At 30.7% G+C, this 26,914-nt stretch overlaps 11 protein-coding genes and 1 non-coding gene across 12 annotated transcripts, besides 2 other annotated features; 6 read left to right on the forward strand and 6 right to left on the reverse strand.

Annotated features, from left to right (window-relative positions):
• Positions 1–595: 595 nt before the first annotated feature.
• aqpA (aquaporin) lies at positions 596–1,541 on the forward strand (the record flags this gene model as incomplete). The annotated part of the gene is made up of 2 exons (XM_004359236.1): positions 596–1,159; positions 1,266–1,541. 2 exons carry the CDS (start codon positions 596–598, stop codon positions 1,539–1,541), a joined length of 840 nt encoding a protein of 279 aa, XP_004359293.1.
• Positions 1,542–2,381: 840 nt separating this feature from the next.
• Positions 2,382–5,104, forward strand: amdA (AMP deaminase; the record flags this gene model as incomplete). The annotated part of the gene is made up of 7 exons (XM_004359237.1): positions 2,382–2,516; positions 2,631–2,718; positions 2,796–3,331; positions 3,404–4,106; positions 4,180–4,306; positions 4,390–4,703; positions 4,779–5,104. 7 exons carry the CDS (start codon positions 2,382–2,384, stop codon positions 5,102–5,104), a joined length of 2,229 nt encoding a protein of 742 aa, XP_004359294.1.
• A 169-nt stretch (positions 5,105–5,273) lies between these two features.
• Positions 5,274–6,246, reverse strand: DFA_01329 (uncharacterized protein; the record flags this gene model as incomplete). Its single annotated transcript, XM_004359238.1, has 3 exons — positions 5,274–5,351; positions 5,451–5,730; positions 5,945–6,246. The coding sequence occupies 3 exons, from the start codon at positions 6,244–6,246 to the stop codon at positions 5,274–5,276; spliced, it is 660 nt and encodes a 219-aa protein (XP_004359295.1).
• An 854-nt stretch (positions 6,247–7,100) lies between these two features.
• DFA_01330 (putative protein serine/threonine kinase) lies at positions 7,101–8,537 on the forward strand (the record flags this gene model as incomplete). The annotated part of the gene is made up of 4 exons (XM_004359239.1): positions 7,101–7,221; positions 7,387–7,657; positions 7,831–7,969; positions 8,040–8,537. The coding sequence occupies 4 exons, from the start codon at positions 7,101–7,103 to the stop codon at positions 8,535–8,537; spliced, it is 1,029 nt and encodes a 342-aa protein (XP_004359296.1).
• Positions 8,538–8,977: 440 nt separating this feature from the next.
• DFA_01331 (homeobox transcription factor) lies at positions 8,978–10,186 on the reverse strand (the record flags this gene model as incomplete). Its single annotated transcript, XM_004359240.1, has 1 exon — positions 8,978–10,186. One exon carries the CDS (start codon positions 10,184–10,186, stop codon positions 8,978–8,980), a length of 1,209 nt encoding a protein of 402 aa, XP_004359297.1.
• A 283-nt stretch (positions 10,187–10,469) lies between these two features.
• On the reverse strand, positions 10,470–10,748 carry DFA_01332 (uncharacterized protein; the record flags this gene model as incomplete). Its single annotated transcript, XM_004359241.1, has 1 exon — positions 10,470–10,748. The coding sequence occupies one exon, from the start codon at positions 10,746–10,748 to the stop codon at positions 10,470–10,472; it is 279 nt and encodes a 92-aa protein (XP_004359298.1).
• Positions 10,749–11,911: 1,163 nt separating this feature from the next.
• Positions 11,912–11,930: a sequence feature (Short protein (DFA_01333, EGG21449.1) was converted to a misc_feature.).
• Positions 11,931–14,032: 2,102 nt separating this feature from the next.
• Positions 14,033–14,097: a sequence feature (Short protein (DFA_01333, EGG21449.1) was converted to a misc_feature.).
• Positions 14,098–14,294: 197 nt separating this feature from the next.
• Positions 14,295–16,172, reverse strand: DFA_01334 (tRNA ADENILYL transferase; the record flags this gene model as incomplete). Its single annotated transcript, XM_004359243.1, has 3 exons — positions 14,295–14,762; positions 14,835–15,553; positions 15,611–16,172. The coding sequence occupies 3 exons, from the start codon at positions 16,170–16,172 to the stop codon at positions 14,295–14,297; spliced, it is 1,749 nt and encodes a 582-aa protein (XP_004359300.1).
• A 307-nt stretch (positions 16,173–16,479) lies between these two features.
• On the forward strand, positions 16,480–21,311 carry DFA_01335 (uncharacterized protein; the record flags this gene model as incomplete). Its single annotated transcript, XM_004359244.1, has 9 exons — positions 16,480–16,912; positions 16,993–17,236; positions 17,304–17,737; positions 17,811–18,030; positions 18,058–18,106; positions 18,186–18,340; positions 18,377–18,591; positions 18,706–19,005; positions 19,474–21,311. 9 exons carry the CDS (start codon positions 16,480–16,482, stop codon positions 21,309–21,311), a joined length of 3,888 nt encoding a protein of 1,295 aa, XP_004359301.1.
• A 170-nt stretch (positions 21,312–21,481) lies between these two features.
• On the reverse strand, positions 21,482–21,886 carry DFA_01336 (uncharacterized protein; the record flags this gene model as incomplete). Its single annotated transcript, XM_004359245.1, has 2 exons — positions 21,482–21,580; positions 21,686–21,886. The coding sequence occupies 2 exons, from the start codon at positions 21,884–21,886 to the stop codon at positions 21,482–21,484; spliced, it is 300 nt and encodes a 99-aa protein (XP_004359302.1).
• A 215-nt stretch (positions 21,887–22,101) lies between these two features.
• Positions 22,102–24,450, forward strand: HBS1 (Hsp70 subfamily B suppressor 1; the record flags this gene model as incomplete). Its single annotated transcript, XM_004359246.1, has 5 exons — positions 22,102–22,144; positions 22,228–22,476; positions 22,548–22,754; positions 22,822–23,706; positions 23,798–24,450. The coding sequence occupies 5 exons, from the start codon at positions 22,102–22,104 to the stop codon at positions 24,448–24,450; spliced, it is 2,037 nt and encodes a 678-aa protein (XP_004359303.1).
• A 234-nt stretch (positions 24,451–24,684) lies between these two features.
• DFA_01338 lies at positions 24,685–24,765 on the reverse strand. The gene has a single exon. It is a non-coding gene; the product is annotated as a tRNA-Ser (tRNA).
• A 1,031-nt stretch (positions 24,766–25,796) lies between these two features.
• DFA_01339 (uncharacterized protein) lies at positions 25,797–26,688 on the forward strand (the record flags this gene model as incomplete). The annotated part of the gene is made up of 3 exons (XM_004359247.1): positions 25,797–26,076; positions 26,159–26,369; positions 26,673–26,688. 3 exons carry the CDS (start codon positions 25,797–25,799, stop codon positions 26,686–26,688), a joined length of 507 nt encoding a protein of 168 aa, XP_004359304.1.
• Positions 26,689–26,914: the final 226 nt, after the last annotated feature.

A 26,914-nucleotide genomic window follows, 5' to 3' on the forward strand; every position in this document is an offset into this window, starting at 1 on the left:
TTTGTTTTTTTGGTAGTGGGATTTTCTGGTTGGAAAATTTATTTATTTTCCAAAACCAACCACCCTACTCTACTCTTTACAAAAAAAAAGGTAGTATGATATGATATATACTCGATCGTATCATTTACCAACTTCCGAATAAATTGATTTAGAAAATTATTTAATTTCTATTCTCTACGATTTAGAGCATAAGATGTTCACACCATATAATAGTCTCTAGAGAGAGAGAGATGGTGTGTGAGTGTGTATATACGATTGTTTGTCATTGTTGTGGTAGACCACCACCCTACTCCCCCTACCACTCACCACCTCCACCACTACGGCGATTGTCGTAGTCCACACTAGATAGATAGACTATTGTTATTGTTATTAACAATCGACTCCACAATCTATTCCATTCCATTCGATACATCTATTGTTAATTATTATTATTATTTAGTTTATATTTATATATCTCTTTTCCTATTTTTTTTATATCTACAATACTTAGTAATATATATATATATATAGAGATATTATTTGGAATAATATTTTACATAACTGTCATCGTAGTCGTATCAACAACTAAGCTAATTATTAATAACTTTCAACAACCATGGCATTCCTACGGTTTTTAACATATGATCCTGTAAGGGATCCATCAAAGATGAAGGTTAGAGTGCCACAAAAGACATTCCCAACCAAAATTGTAAAGGGTTTGCTTGCCGAGCTTATTGGCACTCTGTTCCTTGTATTCTTTTGTGGTGGTTCTGTCACTGCAGCCTTTTACTTCCCAGATGGTGATCCCGCTGCCAGAATCCTCCTCATTGCCACCATCCAAGGTTTTGCCTTGGCTGCTATCATCTATGCCATCTCTGGTGTATCTGGTTGCAACTTGAACCCCGCCATCACCGTTGCCAATCTTTTGTCGGGCAGAACCGGTTTCATCAATGCTCTTGCCTACATTATCGGTCAAGTAATTGGATGTATTGCCGGTGCAGGTATCCTCTACGCCTGCATTGAATGGAGATACCAAATGCGTCTAGGTAACACTCGTCTCGGAGACGGTATTCCAGCCGGTAACGGTTTCCTCATGGAATTATTCACCACTTGTCTCTTGTGTCTTGTTGTACTCGGTACATCTGTATTCAATGTTTGGGATCGTAGATTAAATAGAATTGTATGTAATCATAAATATAACCATATATATAAGATCTATCTATATATATATATTGACCCATCTTTCTTTTACTTTCTATTTCTATTTCTATTTCTATTTCTTTTAGGCACCATTTGCAATTGGTATGACTTTGTTTGCAGGTGTTGCAGTTGCCAATCCATTCACTGGTGGTTCACTCAACCCAGTTAGAACCTTGGGTCCATCCATCATCTCTGGTACCTGGGCCAACGCCTGGATCTACTGGGCCGGTCCACTCATCGGAGGTGTCTTGGCTGCTTTCATATTCAGAGTATTGTTGCAAGAAAGATTCGATGTCATCGATAAACCAGGTTACGTTCCATTTGACTTTACCTCTTTCAAGGGTGATATGCAAACCTATTAAACATGTCTAATTCAAATGATCACATACATCCATACATACATGTTTTAATAATAATAATGTGTACTAGTTATTACATTCATCTACAATAATAAAAAACAATAAATAAAAAACAAACAAATAAAAAACATAATAATTATTCTAGAAAGTATTGTCTTTTGTATTTTGTACAAAGTAAAAAAGTATTCTTCCTCGTTTCTTGAAAAATGAACAAACAACACGTAATTAAGTTTATTATTATTCAAAGATGGAGGGAGTGGTCTCAAAGCCTGATCATCTCATCGTGTCATGTGATTAAATTTTATTTTTTTTAGATTTTTTTTCAAGTTGGAGCTGGTTGCGAAGTGGTACAACTCCAATGCGTCGAATCACACCACCATTATTATTAAAATAGAAGATAAATATATACATACATATAAAGAGATAAAGAGAGAGAGAAAGAAAAAAAAGAGATAGATAAAATTTTTATTATTTAATTTAAAAAAAATATAAAAATAAAAAACGTAAAGGACCTTTGTTTAATTTAAAGGACTTTAAATAATCTTATCACTTCCTTTCCTTCCCCCTACCCAATCACAAACAAAAAAAAAAAAAAAACTAAAAGTACCTATCATATCGATCCGATCGTTTTTTTATCAACTTAACTAATTTTGTTGGTTTTTTAAAAAACATATAAAAAAAACAGACGGAACATAAGGGTTGAATCAAATCAATTTAAAACAACAATCTATTACCATTACTATTACTACTACTACTACTACTACAAATCTAATCTACTTTGATACTACTACTACTACTACTATTGTGTGTTGAAATTTGATTAGAAGAAGAGAAGAAACAAAAATGTCTACACCATTAAGAGGATCATCACCAAAGGTTTCATTCTATACACCAGAATACTTTGACAATGAAGAACACGATGATGGTGATAATGAACACCATGAAAGTCACTTTACCTATAGAAATTATATGGAAGATGTAAGATTAGCGACAAGAAAGACAGACATACAGACAGAGATAGATATAAGAGATTGAATAAAAGTACAACTAACCAACCATTTCAATTACATTTCTACTATCTTTTCTATATAGGATCAATCAAGAGTAAATTCATTTACATTTAATATGGCTAGACAAGATCAAACTCATATCTTTCAAAGAATCATTTTAACAAATGAAAGTGTGTATTATACAGATATAATATAATTAGTAGTACTACTTGATCTCTAATAATAATTATCTTTTTATTTTTTCTAGATGAAAAGGAAATTGAAGAATATGCAGAAGTTTGTGAAGAATTATTAAAGTCTATCAATTTGAGAGATAAATTAGTTTATCATCCAAAGTTGTGGAGACCCGATGCATTGCCAAGTGACAAACCACCTTACAATCCATTCCACACTGAGCCAGAGACTGCATCTGAACACACTTTCAAGGCAGTCAATGGAACCTATTTGGTCTATCGTACTGAAAAGGATCGTGTCGAGGAAAGAGCATCGTTTACTGTTCCCATTACACTCAACGCCTACTACAAGGAACTCAACAACATTATGCGTTTCTGTTCCTATGGTCCAGCCAAAACATTTTGTTTTAAGCGTCTCCGTCTTCTCGAATCAAAGTACAATATGCACATTCTCTTGAATGATTCTGTTGAATTGGCTCATCAAAAGAGTGTTCCACATCGTGACTTTTACAATGTCAGAAAGGTTGATACCCACGTTCACCATTCATCATCTATGAATCAAAAACATCTTTTAAAATTTATTAAAAGAAAGTTAAAAGAATGTCCAAATGTAAGAAAATATAGAAATATAAACAAATATAGATAGATAGATCAATATATATTAATTTACTTTATTCTTTAGGAAGTAGTAATATTTAGAGATGATAAATATTTAACATTATCAGAAGTATTTAAAAGTTTAAATTTAAATGTTGATGATCTTAGTGTTGATACTTTGGATGTACATGCCGACAATAATACATTCCACCGATTCGATAGATTCAATCTCAAATACAACCCATGTGGACAGAGTAGATTGAGAGAGATCTTTTTAAAGACTGACAATCTTATCAAGGGAAGATATTTGGCCGAACTCACCAAGGAATTGATGGAGGATCTCGAAAATAGCAAATACCAAAACGCCGAGTACCGTCTTTCCATCTATGGTAGAAAGATGAGCGAATGGGACAATTTGGCATCGTGGGTCATTGACAATGAACTCTTTTCGACCAAGGTTCGTTGGCTCATCCAAATCCCACGTCTCTATGATGTCTATCGTTCGACCGATGCTACCAACTTCCAAGACTTCCTTGCCAATATCTTCCAACCTCTTTTCGAAGCTACCCGTGATCCAGAATCTCATCCAAAGCTTCACAAATTCCTTCAACAAGTTGTTGGTATCGATTGCGTCGACGATGAAAGTAAATTTGAAAAGAAATTTACCGAAAAATTCCCCAACCCACAAGAATGGACCTCTGAACATAATCCTCCCTATACCTATTATCTTTATTATCTCTATTCTAATCTTTATTCTCTAAATAAATTTAGAGAAGAAAAAGGTTTTAGTATGTATACAAAAAATGGAAAAAAAAATAGAAAGAAAAGAAACTAATTTTATTTTTTCTTTTTTCCTTTTAGATACACTTTCACTTAGACCACATTCAGGTGAAGCTGGTGAAGTTGATCATTTGGGTGCAGCTTTTATTTTAGCAAATGGTATTAATCATGGTATTAATTTAAGAAAAACTCCTGTACTTCAATATTTGTAAGATAGAAAAGAGAAAAAAAGAAAAAAAGAATTAATTATGATTCTAATTTATTTATTTATTTATTTATTTATTTTTTTAGATATTATTTAACACAAATTGGTATTGCTTTATCACCATTGAGTAATAATTCATTGTTTTTAACATACTATAGAAATCCATTCCCAGTATTCTTTGCACGTGGTTTGAATGTATCCATTTCGACTGATGATCCACTTCAATTCCATTATACCAAAGAACCACTCATGGAAGAATACAGTATTGCCACTCAGGTTTGGCATCTTTCACCATGTGATATTTGTGAAATTGCTAGAAACAGTGTTTTACAAAGCGGTTTTGAACACAATGTAAAGAGTCATTGGTTGGGTACTGATTACTTAAATCCAAACAAAAATGGTATGAAAAAAAAAAAAAAAAAAAGAAAATAGAAAGATTTATTAATTTATTATTTATTTGTGTGTATTTTTATAGATATCAAGAAAACAAATATTCCAGATATTAGAGTATGTTTTAGAAATGAAACATTGACAGAAGAATTACATCTTCTTTACAAGTCATTACATACATTACCAAAATTCAAAGAGATTGATATTTCATTCTTGAATTCAAGATTGCCACTTGAAATTACCTCTCCCAACAAAAAGACTCCAAACTCTCAAAACCCACGTAGAAAATCAATTCCACTCGCCATCTCTAATAGTAATCCACCACCTCTTTCACTCAATGTTGCTACCAGTGATCCAATTTCAATTCGTCCAAATCAATCATTGAAACTAAAAAAAAAAAATACACAATAACCTAAACAAGAAAATAAGAAAAAAAGAAAATAAGATAAAAAGAAACAAATAACAAATAACAAATAATACGTAATAAAATAAATAAATAAGAAAAAAAAGAAAATACCCAATACCAAATATATAATATAATAATTTACAACCTATTGTCTTTTTTGTTTTGTGATTTTATCTATCTATTTTGATTTTTTAAGGCCTCTAAAGAATATTTATATTTTTCATTCTCTAAAGATAATTCTTGAATTGTTTTCTAAATAATAGAATTAAATAGTATTATTATTATTATTAGTACATGGATTTATATAGATTATAATATATAATTAAATTATTCTTTTTCTTTTTTTCATACTTGTAAACCTAGATTAATATTTTTAATGGTACCATATTTTTCTTCAACAGATTTAATTTTTTGATAGGCTAGGATCTTTTGATAATCCAACAATTGTTTACTGGCACTACTAATATTAAAACTTTCATCACGATCAAATATATTTGTTCTGTCACCAAGATCTCGTAAACTTTCTGACAGCATGCCAACTCGATTGGTTGCAATTTCCAATTGTATTGTCAATGAATCAATATTGGCATCGCGAACTCTCAAACCTTCTTTAATCTTGCATAATCCTCTTCTGTAATTTTATGTGTTTCTTTCCATTGCAATAATTCCTCGTTTTGAAATCGTAGTTTCTTTACTTCATCATCCTTTTGTGTACAACTATATTTAATTTCTTTTAATTTACTTTCCATTACTTGAATTCTAAAAAAAAAACAGAAACAAAAGACAATGAGAAACAATATATCTATCTATCTATCTATATGTATCTATCACTCTATTCTATTTACAATGTATTTTTTGAATCCAATTCTTGTTTATAAGATTCTAGTTTTAATTCAGTTTGATCTTGTTGTTGTAAGAGGTTTAGATTTTTCTCTTTTAGTAGATCATTTGATAGAGATAGTAATTGTAACTTTTCAGATATCTCATGAAACCATATCTGTTGTTTCCTTGTTGTCTCTTTTTCATCTTCAACAATCGTTTCTATAGTTTCTGATGTTGATGTTGTTGTTGCTGTTGTTACATTTGTGTTGGTTTTATTATTTGTTGTTATTTGTTGATCATCTTGTTGTTGTTGTTGACTACTCATTCTTGTAAAGACAAAAGAGAGAGATTAATCTAAATTGCTAACTATATATATAACTTTCAAGAAGAAGTTTTCAAGGGACCTTGACCAAAGAAAAGCATGCTTTGTCGCTTCAATTTAAATTAAATAATAATAATAATATTTTTACAGCATCTGACCTTTGAAACAAAGAAAGTCTTTTAAATCAAATATTAGTCTATTTTATTTATGGTTTGAGGTATAACATAATTATATTAGTCACTATATATATATAGAATCATCATCATCATCGTCATCATCATCATTATTATTATTATTATTAACACCAGAATATGGAACCTATGACTCTATCTATCTATCTATCTATCTATCGATCTATCTATGAATGACTCAATCGTCTGGAACAAATGAATGGTTCATCTTGGCATCTAGCTCCAAACCCCTCTGAATGATATCAATATCATCTGGATGGGCCTATGACCCATCCACCATATGGGGATCTATTTGACCAAAACAAACATGTGTAAAACCTTGGGTAACCCATATACTAGTATATAAAGATATATATATTTTGAAAAGATGGATATCTAAAAGTATTTTTTGTGTTTACAAATATTGATCCATGTTTACTTTAACCATTGACCAGATTCGTCGACGTTCAGCATACACTTGTTGGTGAAAACAAAACAAAAAAAAAATAAAAATAATCAAAAAAAAATCATATCACCCCTTTTAAAAATAATCCTCACAATAGCTTATAAACAACAATAACAACATAATAAGTAACTTATCAACGTTTGGTTTTGAAGATAACTATAGTAGTAGTAGAGGGTAGAAGGACTAGTAAAACAGCAGAGAGAGATAGATAATATTTAAACATGGGCAATCTTTGTGGAAAAGAAGCAAAACCAGCAAACGATACAACCAACAAGGTTCAACAAGCAACACCAGACAACAACAATACAAAGGTTGAAGTTAAAAATGATGAAAAGATTGCTCGTATGTAAAACAAACAAACAAACAATAGTAGTAAGAAGAAGAGTAATCAATGTGATCTATATATATAGATAGTGATCACTCTTTTCTTTGTTTTTATAAATAGGATGATGGATCAGATGAAAATCTAACTTTTATCAATTACTTTTTAAACCTACTACTATATAGCCGAAGACATTACACAAGGAAATGTAGAAGAGTTTTATTTCGTAAGCAAGGAATTGGGTAGAGGTGCATTCTCTGTCGTTCGTGAAGGTACCAAGAAGACAAACAATGAAAAGGTTGCTTTGAAATACATTGAAAAGAAGTTTGTAAAGAAAAAACACATTGAACAACTCCGTAGAGAAATCGATATCATGAAGAAGGTTAACCATCCAAATGTTTTGGCTCTCAAGGAAATCTTTGAAAGTGATACTCATCTTACTCTTGTAATGGAATTGTATGTAATAATTAAAAAAAAAAAAACAAAAAAGAAAAAAGGTTTATAGATAGTATCATCAAAACTTCTTTATGTTGTTACTACTCTACTACTACCCATATATGTGTATGTTGGATGATGATGATGATTTATTAATTAATTATTTCTTTTTTTTATTTATTTTTAAATTTTAGGGTAACTGGAGGTGAATTATTCTACAAGATTGTAGAAAGAGGTTCATTTACTGAAAAGGATGCTCGTAATGTTGTTAGACAAGTTTGTGCTGGTGTTGAATATCTTCATTCTCAAGGTATTGCTCATAGAGATTTAAAGGTATGTAAAAAAAACAATATTGTACTTTACTATATAATATTAATATTCTTTTTATTTATTTATTTTGTAGCCAGAGAATTTATTATGTTCAGGAGATGGAGATGAAATGACAATCAAGATTGCAGATTTTGGTCTTAGTAAGATATTTGGAGGAGGAGAAGCCTTGGAAACAAGTTGTGGTACCCCAGATTACGTTGCACCAGAAGTATTGACTGGTGGCAGTTATGATAACGCCGTAGACATGTGGTCGATCGGTGTCATTACATATATTCTTTTGTGTGGTTTCCCACCCTTCTATGCATCCAGTCAAAACCTATTGTTTGAAAAGATCCTCACCGCCGACTATGACTTCCCCGAGCCAGAATGGACTCACGTCTCGGAATCGGCCAAACAATTTATCAGAAACCTTATCGTCAAGGACCCAGAGCAAAGATACACTGCCAAACGTTGTCTCGAGGATGCTTGGATCACTGGTACTGAAGTCAACCAATCTGATCTCCACAGTCACTTTGCTGAAAAGATGAAGAAATATAACGACCAAAGAAGAAACGCCCAAACCTCAAATTAATTTGTATTATCATATAGTAAATAATTTTGTTTTTAAAAACAATAACAAACAATTAAAAAATAAATCATATCAAATAAATAAATCAAACTATCACATTTTTTCTCTCAAAACTAAATTGATTGATAACTATTTATTTTAATCTTGGATAATTATTTATTTGTTTTATAACCTTGTACAAAAATAACGATGACGAGTAGCCCTTGGAAAGAAGAAAGAGATTTGTGATTTGAGTACATCTATAAATGGGCGAGATTATTCATTCACCAAACAAAAGTTGCTTACGTAGTCGAGGGAAAGATATTTGAGTGGAAATATTTCCAAACGAACGAAAAAGGGAGGACATGGACCTTCATCTTCAAAAAAATATCAACAAGAAATAGTAGTGGTAGTAGATTTGGTATAAATTTTAAAGTAATATACAAAAATAAATAAAATTGTGTTTATTTTGTTGTTTGAGGGTATTTCTTGTTAAGTCTATTCAACTCTTCTTCTAAAAAGCTAAAAGTATTTTGATGATAATTAAATTTTTGTTTTCCATTATTAATATTATTGTTATTATTGTCTTGTTGTTGTAATTGTTTTAAATGATTATTATTAATATTTTCTAATTCCTCTTCTTCTTCATCTTCATCATCTTCATCAACTTCTTCATCATCATCTTGATTGTGTTGTTTGATTTCTAAATTGGTTGTTGCTTTTCTTTTTTGATTAAATTCATGATTTCTTGGTGATGATGATGGAGTACTATTAAAACTATCAATGTCACCCTTTGCAACTTGGGAGAGAATTGAAAGTCCATGAATATCAGATGGTGGAATATTATTATTATTATTTGTTATTGCTTCTCTTGGAGAAACTGGTGAACTAGTTGAAAGTTGTAATGATTCTATAGGTTGATTTTGATGATGATGGTTATGGTGATGATGGTGATTTTGATGTTTACTCTTTACATTCATGCTATTCATGATTGGTGTTAATGAAGTGCTTTCATCTCCCAATTTTGTTGGGAGTTTGCCACCACTTGTATTCAACGATGGAAGACCATTGGGAGAGGATGGAGACAATTGTTCGGGGACTGGTACGCGGCGACCACCAGTTCCATCGGTTGATTTTCTACGATTTTCCTGGCGTTTGTTGGAAAACCAAGTTGTTACGGCCGTGTAGGTCATACCAAGTTGGTTGGCCAGCGACTCTTTTTCCTCTTTGTTGGGGTAACAGTCACGATTGAAAAATGACTTTAAAACAGTCGATTGTTCCTTTTTAAGTCTGGTACGGCGCTTCTTTTCCTTCTCATCTCTTGGTGAGTTTAGTGATATCATGGGTTGACCTTGTTCAGGTGGAAAAGTTGGAGTTGAAGAATTTGAAGCTGGACTATGTGGTGGTGATGATGATCCATCATGATGATGATGATGATGATGATTCATATGTTGTTGTTGTTGTTGCTGGATTTGTTGTTGTTGTTGTTGATGTTGTTGCTGTTGCTGCTGAGCTTGACGAAGATTATTATAATGTTGTTGTTGGATTTGATGATGTGGAGAATGGATGGTACCATGGCCATGTGGAGAGTGATGATGTGGTGAGTGATGATGTGGAGAATGGTGACCATGTGGCGAGAGGAGATGTGGCGAATGGCTGTGTGGCGAGGACATGTGGTGTGGCGAATGGTAGTCTGGAGGTGGTGGAGTGGATGGATTGGATAATTGTAGCAATGGAATATAATGTGGTTTGGTGCTGGCTGGATTATTATTGTTGTTGTTGTTGTTGTGGACGTGTTGATGGGGTGAAAAGCCTCTGGAATTGGGTGATTGTTGGGGTGGCGTATAAGTGGAAAAAACATATTGCTTTGGATGATGTGGAGGTGATGATGGAGCCGAATGTGGAGCGTTCATATGATGATTATAGGTCATTTGTTGTTGTGGTGGAATATGATGATTAGGTTGATAGGGGTATTGGTTGTTGTTGTTGTTGTTGATTATATATTTTGTTGTTATTATTATTATTATTATTTGCCGATTGAATATTTGGTGATAGTTGATATGATTCATTGGTTTCAACTTTAACCTTTTTTAAATTATTTCTTGGTGATGCCATTGCAGTATAGTTTGTATTATTGATATCCTGTTGATTATTATTATTATTTCTTGGAGATGATGGTTTATCCAAAGACTCGGTTAATACCGGTCTTGAATTTAAAAGTAATCCAATATCCATTATTATTATTATTATTGATTATTGATTATTGATTGGGAAAATATTATACAATTATATAAATAAATATAGTTTTTTTTGATAGTTGGAAAAAAAAAAAAATAGCCTATGTTTGATTGGAAAAGAGTAGAAAGAGCGAGTAAAATTACAAAGAGTTTTGATTATTATTATTATTTATAATAATAAATATAAATAGGAAAAGAAAAGATTAATTAATAAATAAATAAATAATTATTTGTTTGTTTTTTTTTTGGAATGTGTGTTTTGGTGATGTTGCTGTTTAAACTTTTAGGATTGTGTGTGAGTGTTGTGAGTGTTAAAAATGGCAATGGTTAATTGAAAATGTTTAAAACAAAAAAAAAGAAGAAGAAGAACACAAGTGTGTAGTGTGGGGGGTAGTAAGTAGTTGTAGTAGTTGGTTGGATTGGTTGATTGATTTGTGATTGTTATATAAATATTTTATGATGATAAATTTTGGTTAAAATCTAAAAGTCTATTATATCCTTTTTTTTTAATTAATTAATTAAAAGGAGTGATTTGATTTGATTTTGTTTGAGTGATTTGGTTTTAAAAAAAAGAGGATAGATTGGATTGACGCGGCGGCGTTTTATATATAATATATTATAATATTTATATAAATATTATTATTATTATTTTGGATGTGATTAATTTAATTGATTGGGTTCGAGAGTGTAAAAATAAATGGAACAAGAAGAGAAGGAGATAGGGGATGAATGAAAGGAGTAGGGTGTTTAAGAAGTTTAGTTCTTTTAATTAATTGCTTGGCGATTTTTAAAAATAAAATTCCATGTTGCAAGCTGCGATGGTGGTGGTGGTGCTAGTGGCAACACCAGTGTCAGTCACGCAACACTGCCATCCAGCAAGCAGCAGAAGCAGTAGCAGTAGCAGAAGCACACAGTAGTGTTACAACACTCTTTCTGCTGCCAGTAGTAGTAGGTACCTATTACTACTGATTGATTGATTGATTAATTAAGAGTGAGATGTCTGTTGGTGGTGTCGACAGCCACCTACCCACCCGCTACTGTTGCTCCATATGATTAATCACAATGGGGATAGATAAGATAGGTATGGTGTTTAGGGTTAGGGTGGTGCTAAACACTTTCTTTTGACTCACACACCACCTACCGATAAGAAAATATCTCAACATGGCAAGAGAAGAAGAAGGTAAATAAAGAGAAGGGGTAAGAAGACGATTGGCTGAATGACTGCCATGGAGAAGCGGAACCGTTCCCCCTCCCCAGTGATTTGAATTTCACCATCTTCATCATGAGATGTGATATAGAGATAAATATAGAATAACAATAGATAGCGGTTGAATTGTGGGAAAAAAATAACATATGGAGTTATTTTGGTTTAGAAAAAAAAAAAAAGAAAAGTGGAATTGAAATCATCCATTTTGTGTAGCAGTGGTAAATGGTGGTGGTAGTGGTGGTGGTAGATGGCTGGATGGGTGGTGGTTTAGTTGGCATGGATGACACAATCTAATTGATGATTCGGTGGTGTTTGTATGTGTGTGTTTTGTTCATTGATCGATAGATAATAATTAAGATGCAATGCAATCGAGAGAGACAAGTTGGTTGTTCAATGTACAAACTGTCTTTTTGATGATGGAACCACAAGATCTAAATCGTCATTTATGATGCCACACATACCTATCTATGTAGATGATGATGATTCCAAGTTGAATCTGTCTAAATCTCTTTTCTTATCTGTCTGTCTGTCGTTCGTTTGTTTGTTTGTCTGTCTCTCTGCCCAAATTCTAAAAAAGAATATATATATTTAAAGAGTTAATTTCAATGCAGTTTACAACAGATAAAAAAGTATTATTATTATTATTTGATTGGTTTTTAAAAAAAGTAGTAGTTTTCAATCAAAAAAAAAACAAAAGAAGTAGTGTGTGTTTAAACGAAACAATTGTACACTGTACTTGAAATGTTTCGACAGTTACCCATTGTACTGCTAGCTTTAGTTCTATTAATTAATTACATCGTCTGCCTGCCTGCCTACCTGCCCTGTTTAAACAACTTTGACAATGTTGGATTCAATCCTGTTGGTGTGTGTGACTACTGGAGATCGAATAGCATCAATGGGGATTCATTCCTGTACAGTTGGTAGGGTTAGCCCTGAGACTCTGATCTCTCCAAAAATATAAGCACCAATATACACTGTTTAGTATTGTGTATTTTTATGCATCACATTACCACCCTTTACAATTTTCCCCCCATTTTGAAATGATTTCGCTACTGTATTTTTAGGATTTTTAGATACTCTGTGATTTTAAAACACAAAACACTCAACATTGTGTGTGTGTGTGTTGAGGTTTGTAGGGTGATAAGAGAGAGAATAAAAAGTTTAAACAATCATCACCATCACAGTCATTCATACCTTTCAACTTTTTCAATTTCAACTTTTTAAAAAGATCGACCATCAAAAAAAAAAAAAACAGAGTCTCTATTCTATAAATATATAAATATATAAATATATATGTTGAACTTGATTGAACTTTTCTATTTATATCTATTTATATCTATCTATCTATATCTATCTGTTATCTATTTAAAAAAAATGAAATATATAAGACTTGTAGGGGATTGAATGCGGGGGTGTTGGTATTGGGTTGGATGTCCTTCGCAGTTACTAGTTGTTTTATCTATTTCTGATTTGTTGTTTTTTTTTTAATCTAAAAAAGTCGATAAACATACAAGACCTATGATGACCCTAACCCTTTGATACCAAAAGAGAAAACAGCCCAACAAGAAAGAAGAATTAAAACAAACAAACAAAAAAATACAACAACATCATCATCATCACCATCATTAAAAAGCAGATGGCCTCCTCTCTTATCTACGTGGTCATTCCTAACCCCCCCCTTTTTTATGTTTGCGAGGAGGAGATGGTAAGCTGATTGGATCGTCTTGTCTAGTGTGCCATTTAATGAGCTTATTTTTCAAGACTTGCCAGCAATGCATTTCTATAGGCAGAGTCTCAACGTTTTTCAAAATATCTGTTGCCTAATTAGTCGACAACTTGTTAAAATCATAAATGTGTATGCGCAATCCAAGGCTTGTCCCTACTATAATTAATGTTTTTTTCACACCTGTTGGAGCTGATTGCTCGTGAGATTCTGTTTCATTTTTTTTCGAGCAGGGGTTGCCTTGTTGCAGACCTGTTTCGGGTCATTGTGCCATTCGTTCCAATTAGAGTGGGAGGACTCACTGGGTGCCATCATCATTTTTTGATCGATTTTTTTTTTTTTGTTTTTTTAGTTTTTGCGATGTTCCTCTTTGTTGATTGGTCAAAGATCTTTAATCCAATAAAACGACCTCCATGATTAGACTTGAACATGAACAAGACATGTTTCTAGAGCTCTCGGTGTCTCATCTTTTTAATTTTATCGTTTTCTTTCTCTCTCAAATCTATCAATTTGAAATATCTCAACATGTTTGTGAATGAAAAAACAGAAGGGACAAAGACCTTTTGAGATATTTGAAAAAAGAAAAGTAGTATTACTTTTTTGATACTTTTTATTTAGGTGATTTTAAAAAATTGATTTTTTACAATATGATCAAGAGAAAAAGAGGTAGATTTGTTTTTCCATTGGTAGACCATGATTTGGTCAATGGCAGGTCTTATATCACAACTATTTACAATACCCAAGGCATCCATTACAGCTCGAGCTTCAAAACAAAATTTGGTGTTTGAAATGGGCATGATTTCCTTTTCGATGATTTGTTGGGCGTCAATCCAAATTTGATCGTCACGAGACAGGACGGGATGATGGTTGACGTAAAAATAGAGTCGGGCTGTCCACAATGAATTCTTCCATAGTTGGTTATGTCTCAACCATTTTAATAATGGCAACACTGATCCCTCAAACAATTGATTATCATCTATTAAATGTTCCAACGGTCTTGATGTTATCAATTGTATTGGATCTTTTAATATTTCATATGATAATAATGTACTTGAAACATTGAAACATATTTTTTTTGAATACTAAAAAGGAAAATAAAAGTATTAGAGTGTATGTTATTTGTTTTCTTTTGTTTTTTTGTTTTATATATTTACTTTTAAATCTAGGAGAATTTTAAAAACATCAAGATGATTTTGATATTTTAATTTTAAAGGTAAAAAGATTGAAGATAGAATAAATTCTTGAATGGATTGATCTGGGACGATATTGGAGACATGTTGAGATTGTTCCAGATAGTGGAGAGATTGGTACCAATCTTGAGTGGTGATGAGACCTTGTGTTGGAAAGATAGAGTGGATGAGACCTGTATCTACCAATGTTTTGAAATAGGGGATTGCATGTTTATAGGACATCATCATTGATGTAAATTCGGTATGTACACGTTCACGACTGACCTTTAGTCCGAGGAGATCACGTACTCTATCGGAACAAAGTGATTCATAGAGTTGAGACTCTATTGAAAAACTAAAACGATTCGAGAAACGTAATACTCTAAGTGCACGTAGTGGATCTTCACACAATGTAAGTGTTGGTGATAGAGGCGTTCTAACAATTTTGTTTTCCAAATCTGGTAAACCCATCAATGTATAATCTTCTACTCTCGTTGTCATTAGATTATAATACAATGAATTGATTGTAATATCTCTTCGATGTGAATCCGATATCAATGTTCCTTTTACAATATTTGGTATTCTCGAGAATTCATCATACTCTTCTGATCTTAATCCAGTAAAATCAAATGTTAATCCATCTTTCATTACCAATGATGCTGTCTCTAAATGTTTTGATTTTTCTGGATTACTTTTTATTATATCTAAAAAGAAAAGAAATTAGTAGATAGTTGATATAAATACATTTAATATATAGTTACAATTTCTAAATAAAATTTGATTATTTATAGAATAATATTTTTGAATCATTTGAACAAATTCATGACCAGTTAGATTATCAATTGCAATATCAATATCTGTTCCACCTTGAATACCCAATAATTTGTTTCTAACCCATCCACCAGCAACCCGTAGTTGAACGTCTTGTCTTTTGAAATAGATCAATACATCTCTAAACAAGTTGAAATAGTATTTTTCATCTGCTGTCAAATCCAATATCTTGTAGGGATTACCAACTCGTTCCAATTGTGGTGATAAGTGTTTAAACAACATTGGAAATATCAATGATGTTGTAGGTTGCATAACAATAGTTGATGCATTTAATCTTGATTTAAGTGGGTTTGTTATCTTTCTAAATTCAGATGGAGGGGATGAAGTAGATGAAGTAGAAGAAGTAGAAGAGGAAGATGGTGGAATGATAAAAAAAGGAGAACCCGAACTTGTTGTTGCAGAGGTAGTAGTAGATGAAGTTATGGTTCCAGTTGAAAAGTTTAATCTTTTACTACTATTGATACAAAATGAACCGATTCTATTTAAATACATTCTTATACTATTATAAATATGATATAAATATATTTATATCATTGTATGATAGATATAAAGTCTAGACAATAAATAATAATAGGAGAGAGGGAGAAAGAGAGACACTCACAGTAGCAACAAAAGAGAGCAGGGGTATAAACGAAATTGATTGTCATTGGGTGTGTGTTGTTTGCAACGCCAAAGTATTTTTTTTAATATTTTTTAAAAATCATTGTTTTACCGTTAAAAGATCGTTAAGAGGCTGAGACAAGGTGCAGTTCAACAACAACAACAACAACAAGGTACCACCTAGTACCTACTAAATCAAATGTCACAGTTAGATCAAAATAGTAGTAGTAATCAAACTATCAACAATAATAATAATAATAATAAGAATAATAATACTCATCATCAGAGTCTTCAACAAAAACATCCAAATGAAATATTTACACCATTATCATTATCAATTGAATCATCAATGATACAAACACCAAATCATTTAATTGATGAAGAAGAAGATGAAGATGAAGAAGATGATTTAGAGTTTAAATTTGATTTGGATTATACAACCATTGATCATTTGTTTGATGGTGTTGAAAATCTGGAACAACTATTGGAACAATATTCTCAACAAGAAAAGATTCTAACTAATTGCTTTAAAAAAGGAATTGATCTAAATGAATATTCTCATCAAGTTGAAACTGCTCTCGTAAAATATGATAAAGAAATGAAACAATTATATCAAGATATTATTCCTGATTGTATGTACAAGTAGATAGAAAAAGAAAAGAAAAGATATATATGACAAAGATCAATGTTTAACACTTTTATTTTCTAATAGATGTAAATGAAAGAGAATCATTTGCATTAATGTATCAAACATTAAAAGAAAGTAGAAATATATTGAGTGGATTTGAAGAAATGTTAATTAAAAATCAACAAGAACTATCAAACATTTCAAAGGAAATGCGTGTATTACAAGATAAATCAATAGACAAAAATGTTAAATGTTCAAATCGTAAAAGTTTGGTTGAAAAGTTAAACAAAGTTATTGATGAAATTACTTTACCTGATGATATTGTTCAGTAAGAAAAAAGAAAAGAAAAAACAAATATATATTTAAATATTTATTAATTTTAATTTTCTATTTAGTTTATTAAAAGATGGAGAGGTAAATGATCAATATTTACAATATTTATCAATATTGTCAAAGAAGATGGGATATGTACAATCACAAAAAATGGATAATGTAGCAGCCATTTCAAATGTAGAGGAACAAATTGGAAAATTGATAACGATTGTATTTGATAAACTTTATAAATTCTTTACCAATCATTTCCAATCTATCAAAAATCTACCAACTCTTCAAAGTAAACAACAAGAATTTACACTCTATCGTCAAGCATTCTTTTTCATCTTTAAACATTCTCCAAAAGTTGCACGTCATCTTTTTGATCAATACAAGGAATTGATCGAGAAAATCTATTCTTCCTATTATAAAAATTATATCGTATTTTTGGAAAAATTACAATTAGATCCAACTTCAAAAAATGATTTAATTGGTACTTCTGATAATAAATCAAAAGGTAAAAAAGATGATAAAAAAAATATAGATAATAATAATATATAATATTAATTTTTTCTTTTTTTTTATATTAGGATTTTTTAGTAATAAAATTAATAAATTAAAATTTAAGAGTAGTATATTTACAGTAGAATCAAGAATATCAATATTGGATGAATTGGATGAACAAGCATTAAAACCACAATCCATTACAAGTTTAAATTCTGCATCATCAAGTCAAATCAAATACAACTATGAAGTTTTATTTAGATCTGCTTTATTTTTCTTTTTGGATCTTGTTTCCTATGAAACAATGTTTATAAAAGATTATTTTTTTAGTAGTATGGATACTACTAATTTCATTTTTGGTAAAGGTGAATCTTATTTAATGGTAAATTTAAACAAACAAAAAAAAAAAACAAAGAAATCTAAATTTAAATATTTATTTATTCATTTTCTTTTTGTTTTAGGAAAATTTAAATTCATATTTAACAAATACATATGATCCAATATCATTACTATTAATATTATGTATAACAAGTAAATATCAAAAGAAAACAAATTTTAAAAGTGAATGTACAGAGAGGATATTTGGATCGACTATTTTGGCAACAAGAAATAGATTGTCAGTAGTTTTGAATGAAAATTTAGAATCTATAAGAAATGCAAATATCAAAGATTTAGGACCTATTGAAGAGAATCGTCCTCATTATGTTATTCGTCGTTATGCAGAATTGATTGGTTCCATCACTACTCTGTATGAACATTTACCTTTGGAAGTTCAACCACTCATTCGTGAACAATTGGATATGTTTAGAGCTTGCATGTCAAAATTAATTTTCAAACTTGGTCAAGAAACAAAAGATAAACCAAATCGTCATATTTTCCTTTTAAATAATTATGATTTAATTTTAACAATCTTTCAAGTAAGAAATAGAACAAACAAATAAGAATAATAATAATAATAATTAAATTACTTTTTTTATTTAGGAAAAAATGGAAATAATGAAAATTTACAAGATAAAGAATTTTATCAAATATTATATGATCAAGAATCTGAATTATTTGCAATGGATCAACTTGGACTTTATCCATTTTTCAAAAGAATGATTACAACGGTCGATGAACTGTATCCGTTGATATCAATGTATACGGCAGAGGAAATCAATCATCCAAAGTTAACCAAAGAGAATTTGGAGAGTATTTTAAAGGAATTTTATCACAATTGGAGAAGTGGTATCGAAGAGATGAATGTAAATGTAACCCAACTATTCCCCAACTTTAAAAATGGTATGAAACTATTTCAAATGATCCTCGATCGTCTATACAACTATTACAAACAATTCACAATGATCATTTTAAAATATTTCAAATCAATTAAAACTTCACCATTCTTTATTGCTGAAACCGAAATCTCTTATGAAATTAAAAAATATCATGTATCCTTTTAAAATAAATCTAAAAAAATCTAAAAAAAAAAAAACAAGTTATCAAAGGTGAACATCAAAAAATTTTGTAATCATCACTCATTTCAAAAAAAAAAAAAAAAAAAAAAAGTAATAATATTATCTCTTTTTTAAAGTAAACATATTAACTTTAACTCTCTTTCTTCTATCTATATCTCTTTCTCTTATTTTTTAGTGATAACAAAGTTGATAAAAGAAAATGGATTTTTTAGTTTAATTAAAACGATAATATCTTTTACATTTTTAATCATTTCATTATTATTGATTATAAGTTTTAATTTTAATTATCTAGTAATCTTTTTAGTTTTCTTAATTTTACTATTTATTTATAAAACTCTATATTCAATACCTCCTCTATTTCTATCATTTAAAATACATAGTATTAGAATTACATTAAATTTAATTCAAGATCAATACTTTGTATTGACAATGTTGAGAGCATTGGATAAATTAAAGTTTACATTTCAAAATGGATTGGTAGATTCTTTACATCTAACTACAAGAAGAAAACAATTGACAAGAATGAAAAGAGAATTGGATGTTATTTCAAGATTGGATAGCAAGTTGACCCAAGATTCAACAAACTATGTCGGTGTAAAGACACTAAAAAGTTATTTAGAAGGATTTGTAGAAGCCTATCAATTAAAACTTTATACAACTCCACTCTATCTTATCTATCCAAGTATTTATCCAGTGAATCAAATATTTGGTTGTCAACAATCGGTTGCAGAAACATTGATGAAACAACAAATCAATAACCGTAAAGATATGGATCGATTTTTACAACGTATTGAAAATAATCCTTATTTTATAGAAGGTCTTTTGGAAGATTTAAAAGATCGTCAAAAAGATGGTATCATTCCTCCTCATTATGTCATTCATTCTTCAATTGATCAAATTGAAAAATTAAAAGTATCAAATCCAAAAGAATTTTTTATCTTTATAAAAGTTGAAAAAGATTTAAAACTTTTAAAAGATAAAAAAGTTATCAATCAACTCGAAATGGATGGTTATTTAAAAAGATTAGAAAATAGTATTGTAAAATATTTTTATTTACAAAATGATATTTTAATTAAATATCTTTTGGAATTGGAAAAGATTTCAATCGATATTAAAGGAGATGGAGTATGGCGTATACCAAATGGAGAACAGTTGTATGATTATTTCCTAAGATATCATACAACTACCAATTATACAGCCAAGGAAATACATGAAATTGGACAACAACAAGTAGAACGTATTAGAAAAGAAATTATTGATATGATGGTGGAGGAATATCCAGAGATTCTAGATGATTTTGGTGGTACACTTAGATCTATTCAATCAGAGGAGCGATTCCAAATGGGACAAGGAGAACAAGGTCGTCAAAAGATTGTTCAAGAGTACAAGGATATAATTGCAGAGGTTTATCCAAAACTAGGTCAATGGTTTGATCAAATACCCGAGGCAATGTGTGATGTAGAACCAGTACCAGCCTACAAGGAAGCAGATTCTCCACCTGCCTATTACATGCCAGCACCACTTGATCGTAGTAAAGGTGGTGTTTTCTATACCAATCTTAGAGACACTTCAGCACACACTCGCATTATGATGAAAGACATTTGTTATCATGAAGTGATTGGACATCACATCCAAATAACACTATCCCAAGAACTCAAAGATATTGATATCTTTCGTCGTGTAATGATATTTACAGCCTATGCAGAAGGTTATGGATTGTATATTGAACAATTGGCAGATGAAGCTGGTTGGTACAAAGACAAATATGAAAGATTGGGATTTTTGGTTGCAGAAATGTGGCGTAGTCTTAGACTTGTTATAGACACTGGTCTACACTCTTCAGAATATCGTTGGACTAGAGAACAAAGTATTCAACTATTAAAAGACAATACATGTCTTGTTGAAAAGGATGTAGTAGCAGAAGTCAATCGTTATATTGTTATGCCAGGTCAAGCTTGTGCCTATAAAATTGGTCAATTAAAATTATTACAATTACGTGATTATTGTAAACAACAATTGGGTCCAAAATTTAATATTAAACAATTTCATAACACCATCCTAAATAATGGTGCTCTACCATTAAATGTTTTAGAAATTATTGTTAACCAATTTGTTCAAAAAAATAAATAAATCAAAAACTAAAATTAATTATTATTATTTAATTCTTTTTATTTTTAATTTCGGTATTATCAGAATTCATAAAATATAAACCAATCATTATAAATATTGAACCAATCCACCAAACAAAAGAAAGAGTTTCATTAAAAAATAACCAACCAAAAAATGCAGTAAAAAAGAAATTACTTGCTGTTGTAACGACTGTTGCCGACAGCGATGATGATAAATCCATACTTTTGGCTGAATATCTCCATTGCATTGTTGTACAAATAAATATACCACTAAAACTAATTATTCTAATTATTAAATTTACCTTAAAAAAATCAAAATCAAAATAAGTTAGATATATAGATTGATTGATATATTTATATTTCTATATAATTTACATTATCTTGTGAAATTAAAGATGAAAGAAAAGAACTTGATAATGCAATCTTTCCAAATACTGATGATAATGATGCAAATATACCACCAATCAATGATAATATAAATGCTTCAGATGATGATGATGAAGAAGTTGTCTTTTTTCTACTACTACTACTACTACTACTAGTTACATCTCTTTGTTGTTGTGATTTCTTTTTCATTTTTTAAACTATATATTTAAAGTGTCTTTATCTGTCTCTGTTCTCTGTTCCTATGATCATGTGATCTTTTTTATTTTTATTTTTTTTCAATTTTTTGCTCTCTCTCTTTGCAAAGCTTGTTCATTGTGTTTTTTCTTTTTCTTCTTCTTTCATCACACAGACGTCTAAACCTATATATATTATATATATATATTTAACTTTTTAAGATATAAAGAATGTCAAGACATAGATTTATGAAAAATATACAAGATGATGATGGTATAGAGAGAAACTAAAGATATATATATATATAATAGTATCTAAACTCTTTTCTTTTTCATTTATATTGTTATTTTTTATAGATTATGGAGATTATGATTCAGAAGTTTATGATGTTTATGATATGGTGATTGATGATATACCAGATATATCATTGGAAGAGATTTATGATGCATTGATTGATTTTGATTTTGATGTTGATGATACTGCAGATTACTTTTTAGAAGAAGCTGCCAAAGGTACACTTAAAAAAAAGAATAATAAGAAAAAAACAAGTTCAAATCAATCAAATCAATCAAATAATCAACAACAATCAAACAATCAACCAAAAGGTAAGATTAAAAAAACTATGTTATATATATTATGTTGTTTTTTTACAATTTTGTTGCTAAAATCTATCCAGTTAAACCATCAACATTGGGTTTAAATCTTGGACCAATCTATTTAGAAAATATAGAATTATCATCTGATGAATTTACATTGAGATCATTATATAATCAAAAAGATATATCTAAAAATGAAAGAATTTTACCTTTTCATTTTAATGATCCATCACCAGATGATATTATTTTAAACAAACAAAAATTGGCTTTTGGTCAAATTAATAATTGTAATTGTTTTTTTTTTTTTTTGTAATTTAAACTAGTAGTAACTCTTTCTAATTTTCTTTTTTTTAGCTGTTTTAGAATCAATAAAAGGATTAAATATATCAAATAATCAATCAACAACAACAAAAATATCATCAACACCAACACCACATAATACACCAACAAATAATAATAATTTTATGGATGGATCTGGATCTCAAACTTCTTCTTCCTCCTCCTCCTCCTCTCATTCTAATATTAATATATTACAACATTCTATAAATAGAAAAAAAGAATTGGAAAATTTAGTACATGAAAATTTTACATCAAAAGAAACCAAATCATCATTGAATATGGTAGTAATTGGACATGTAGACGCAGGAAAATCAACTACAATGGGACATTTATTATTCAAGGTTGGAGCAGTTGATCAAAGAACGATTGCCAAATTTGAACGAGAATCTTTGGCAATTGGTAAAGGTTCATTTCACTTTGCTTGGGTTTTGGATGAACACACTGAAGAACGTGAACGTGGTGTAACGATGGACGTTTGTGTACGATACTTTGAAACCAAACATCGACGTGTAACATTGTTGGATGCTCCAGGTCATCGAGACTTTGTTCCAAATATGATTTCAGGTGCCACACAGGCCGATGTTGGTGTTCTTCTCATCAATGCCTCGGAATTTGAATCTGGCTTTTGTGAGGAAGGTCAAACACGTGAACATGCAGTTTTGGCAAAAAGTTTGGGTATTGTTCAACTCATCGTTGCAATCAACAAGATGGATATGATTGATTGGAATCAACAACGTTATCAATACATTGTAGACACTCTTACAGTGTTTTTAACTTCAATCAAATTTACTGAAGCAAACCTAAGATTTGTTCCAATCTCTGGTTTCAAAGGTGATAATTTAATTGAAAAATCATCAAATTCAAATTGGTATAATGGTCAATCTCTTGTTGATTTAATTGGTAAAATTAAAAAATAGAAAAGAAAAAAAAAAGTAAAAAGAAAAGAAAAAGATTTATTAATTTTTATTTTTCCTTTTTCTATTTCTTTTAGATACATTTAGTATTGGTGAAAGATTAATTAATAAACCATTTAGAATGGGAATTAATGATATATATAAATCAACAAGTAAAGGAAGTGTATCGGTAGGAGGAAAAGTAGAGGCAGGAGTGATTGGAGTGGGAGACAAATTATTGATATCACCAGGTCAAGAAATATGTACAATCAAAGCAATCAAACGTGCAAATATGGATTCAGAATGGGCCGTTGGTGGTGACAATGTCGATCTTGGTTTGTCGGTCGATGTGGCAACTGCAATCAGAGTTGGTTCCATTCTATGCGATCCAGAAAAACCAATCAAAACGGCGCGTGTCTTTCAAGCTCAAATTGTTACTTTTACTGTACCAGTACCAATCACCAATGGCTATCAGGCAGTTTTCCACGCACACGCAATGGAGGAACCTGCTACTATTACCAAACTTGTATCATTAATGGACAATGCCGGAGGTGTATCGAAAAAGAACCCAAGATGCGTTGGCGATTCGGCTTCGGCGGTCGTCGAAATCACCCTTTCCCGTCCCGCTTGTCTCGAATTGTATAGTAATTATCGTCAGCTTGGAAGATTCACGCTGAGAGAGTCGGGTAAAACAATTGCTGCCGGTATTATTACTATGTTTTTGGATAAGAAAAAAAAGAAATCAAATTGAATAAAACAACTGTTGTGAAAATATCATATTTAAACTTTTATATCCAAAGACTGTGATTAATGTTGATGGCTAGCATTAGGCTGTAGATACAAGAGGCTACAAGATAACGGATACAGAAAAAAAATGTATGTGAAATGTGTGTGTTCAGGGGTTCCAAGACTGCAATATTGTATGTCCTGGATGTTTCTGGTATACAGCGTGGCCTGCATGGAAAAAAGACAAAAACAATTTGATCGGTCTCTGCAGGGTTCGAACCTGCGCTCCCGAAGGAACATCCTTAGCAGGGATGCGTGTTAACCACTCCACCAAAAGACCGCAATTTCGAGATGATGTGGAAATGAAATTCTGCGTATTTATACGCCGACGCGAAGCGATTTTGTTGTATTCTTGCTATGTCCATTCCCTTTCATTCCCATTTGCATCCTTAGAGGATCTGGATTTTTAACCACAAACTCAGTAAGTGAGTTTTGGCCGCCAAAACTTGGGGTATACATCTTGCAATAACTTTGAATATGATTTTAATAAATAAAAATTGATAAACAATCATCTTTGTTCTTTGTGTAATTTGTTTTTTTTTATTATTAAGAGGTCCAAAATTTAATGATAACAAATCCCAATTATATTATTAATATTATTTCTTGTGATATCACTACTCATTTTAAATATTTATTATTTATTATTTGAAATTTTGTTGACTAAATAAAATATAATACTAATAATTTCAACAAGTACACAATCCAAAAGAAAAGGATATTTTAATCGTCCTCTCTTGAGAATGCAAGATAAAAAAAGATCTAATTTTTTTAGTTTTAGAATTTTTCAATGACCAAGGGATTTTTTTTTTTAGTTCCATGAGAACCAGATTTTTTGTGGTGATGACTACGAAATTTACATATTTTATTCTAAATTGATCACTTTCATTCCGACCTTTAGTTTTATTATATAGTTGTAAAATGTAGAGCCCGGAAATGATTAGTCGAGTTCCATCTGACTTTTTATGTTTCTAATCTGTAATGAAGATCTCATTATCTGGGTTTTTACAAACGTTAACCCTTAAGACAGGCGAACGATCATTATACTCTTTATTGTTCTAACAACATTATAAAGACTTTATTACTTGATCTTATTCTTTACTAAATACAATAGTGATATACAGTAGGAGGGCCCTCTACATATACACTATCATATTTATTAAAAATCTAGTTCCTGAGGAATTGAAAAACATTGGAGACTTTTAATACCTGTTTTGAAAATATGAAACGTTTTTATATTTAACATTATTACTACTATACTATCAAACTCTAATATTTGTTTAATACAAATTAATTATTTCTTTTAAAAAAAAAATGAAATTCTCTTTTTCAATCTTTATCATTTCAATGTTGTTTGCAGCAGCCACATCGAGTTATGTTACTGTTTTAAATTTTGAAACCAATGCTTGTAAAGGTAATTATGTTAGCCAACATTCAATGTTGGAAGATAAGTGCTTTGATGGTGTCATGTATCGTTGTTCCAACAACCAAGTAACCAAGTATGTTTATGGTGATTTGAATTGCAATGGTATCCCATACCCACCAGTCACCACCCCAGTCAACCAATACGATCAAGTCGCCAATTTCCCATCAGGTATTTACCAATGTTCAGAAATCTTCCAATTCCCCAACCCAATCATCGATTGTCAACGTCAAGTACAATGATACATGCCAAGACTCATGGATGAATCAACCAGTCTTGTACTTGTCCGCCATCTATACCGATACCTGTTTCCAATACGACTCTAAATCGTCATACACAATCGCCTGTGACCCCAACTGTGCACCATTAATGGACAGTTACATCTTGACCGAAGTCAAAGGTCCTAGTTGCCTTGGTCCATCTTATCAACAAGTGGTTCCATACACTCCAACTTGTGGTGAATGGTATGACATCAAAAATGATTTGAAATCAATAATTAAAAAAAATACAGTTATAAATATTTTATTATTCAACCAAACAAATTTGTTGAATCAATTCTGAAAAAAGATTAAATAACTTTGTATTTATTGAAAAAAATAAAAAAAAGGACTATGATAATTACATCCGCCAAAAACACACATCAGATATAATTATTATTTATGAAATCATATTTATAACAACAACAACTGATTCTATATATTGGTTCCTTGATTCACTTTACAATGGTTGGGCTCTTTTGATCAATAGATATGAACAAATAAGTTTAGTGATTCACTCTCTTAAAATTTACATCAAAATAGAGGAAAAAGAAAAATAACCACCCCTCTGCAAGATCCCTGTTTTTGTCGAGATAAAATTGTTCTTAGGATGAAAAAAACAATTCTCAATGAAAAGGGAATGAAGGGAATTAAAGGAGGGTGATGATGGACATAGCAAGAAAACAACCAAATTCACTTTTCCACGACCAAACTTAACAAAATCGCTGCGCGTAGGCGTATAAATACGCAGA

Source organism: Cavenderia fasciculata (assembly GCF_000203815.1).
Source record: "Cavenderia fasciculata unplaced genomic scaffold Scf_Dfasci-F-a-25c12.r2-5, whole genome shotgun sequence".
Taxonomy (NCBI): Eukaryota; Evosea; class Eumycetozoa; order Acytosteliales; family Cavenderiaceae; genus Cavenderia; species Cavenderia fasciculata.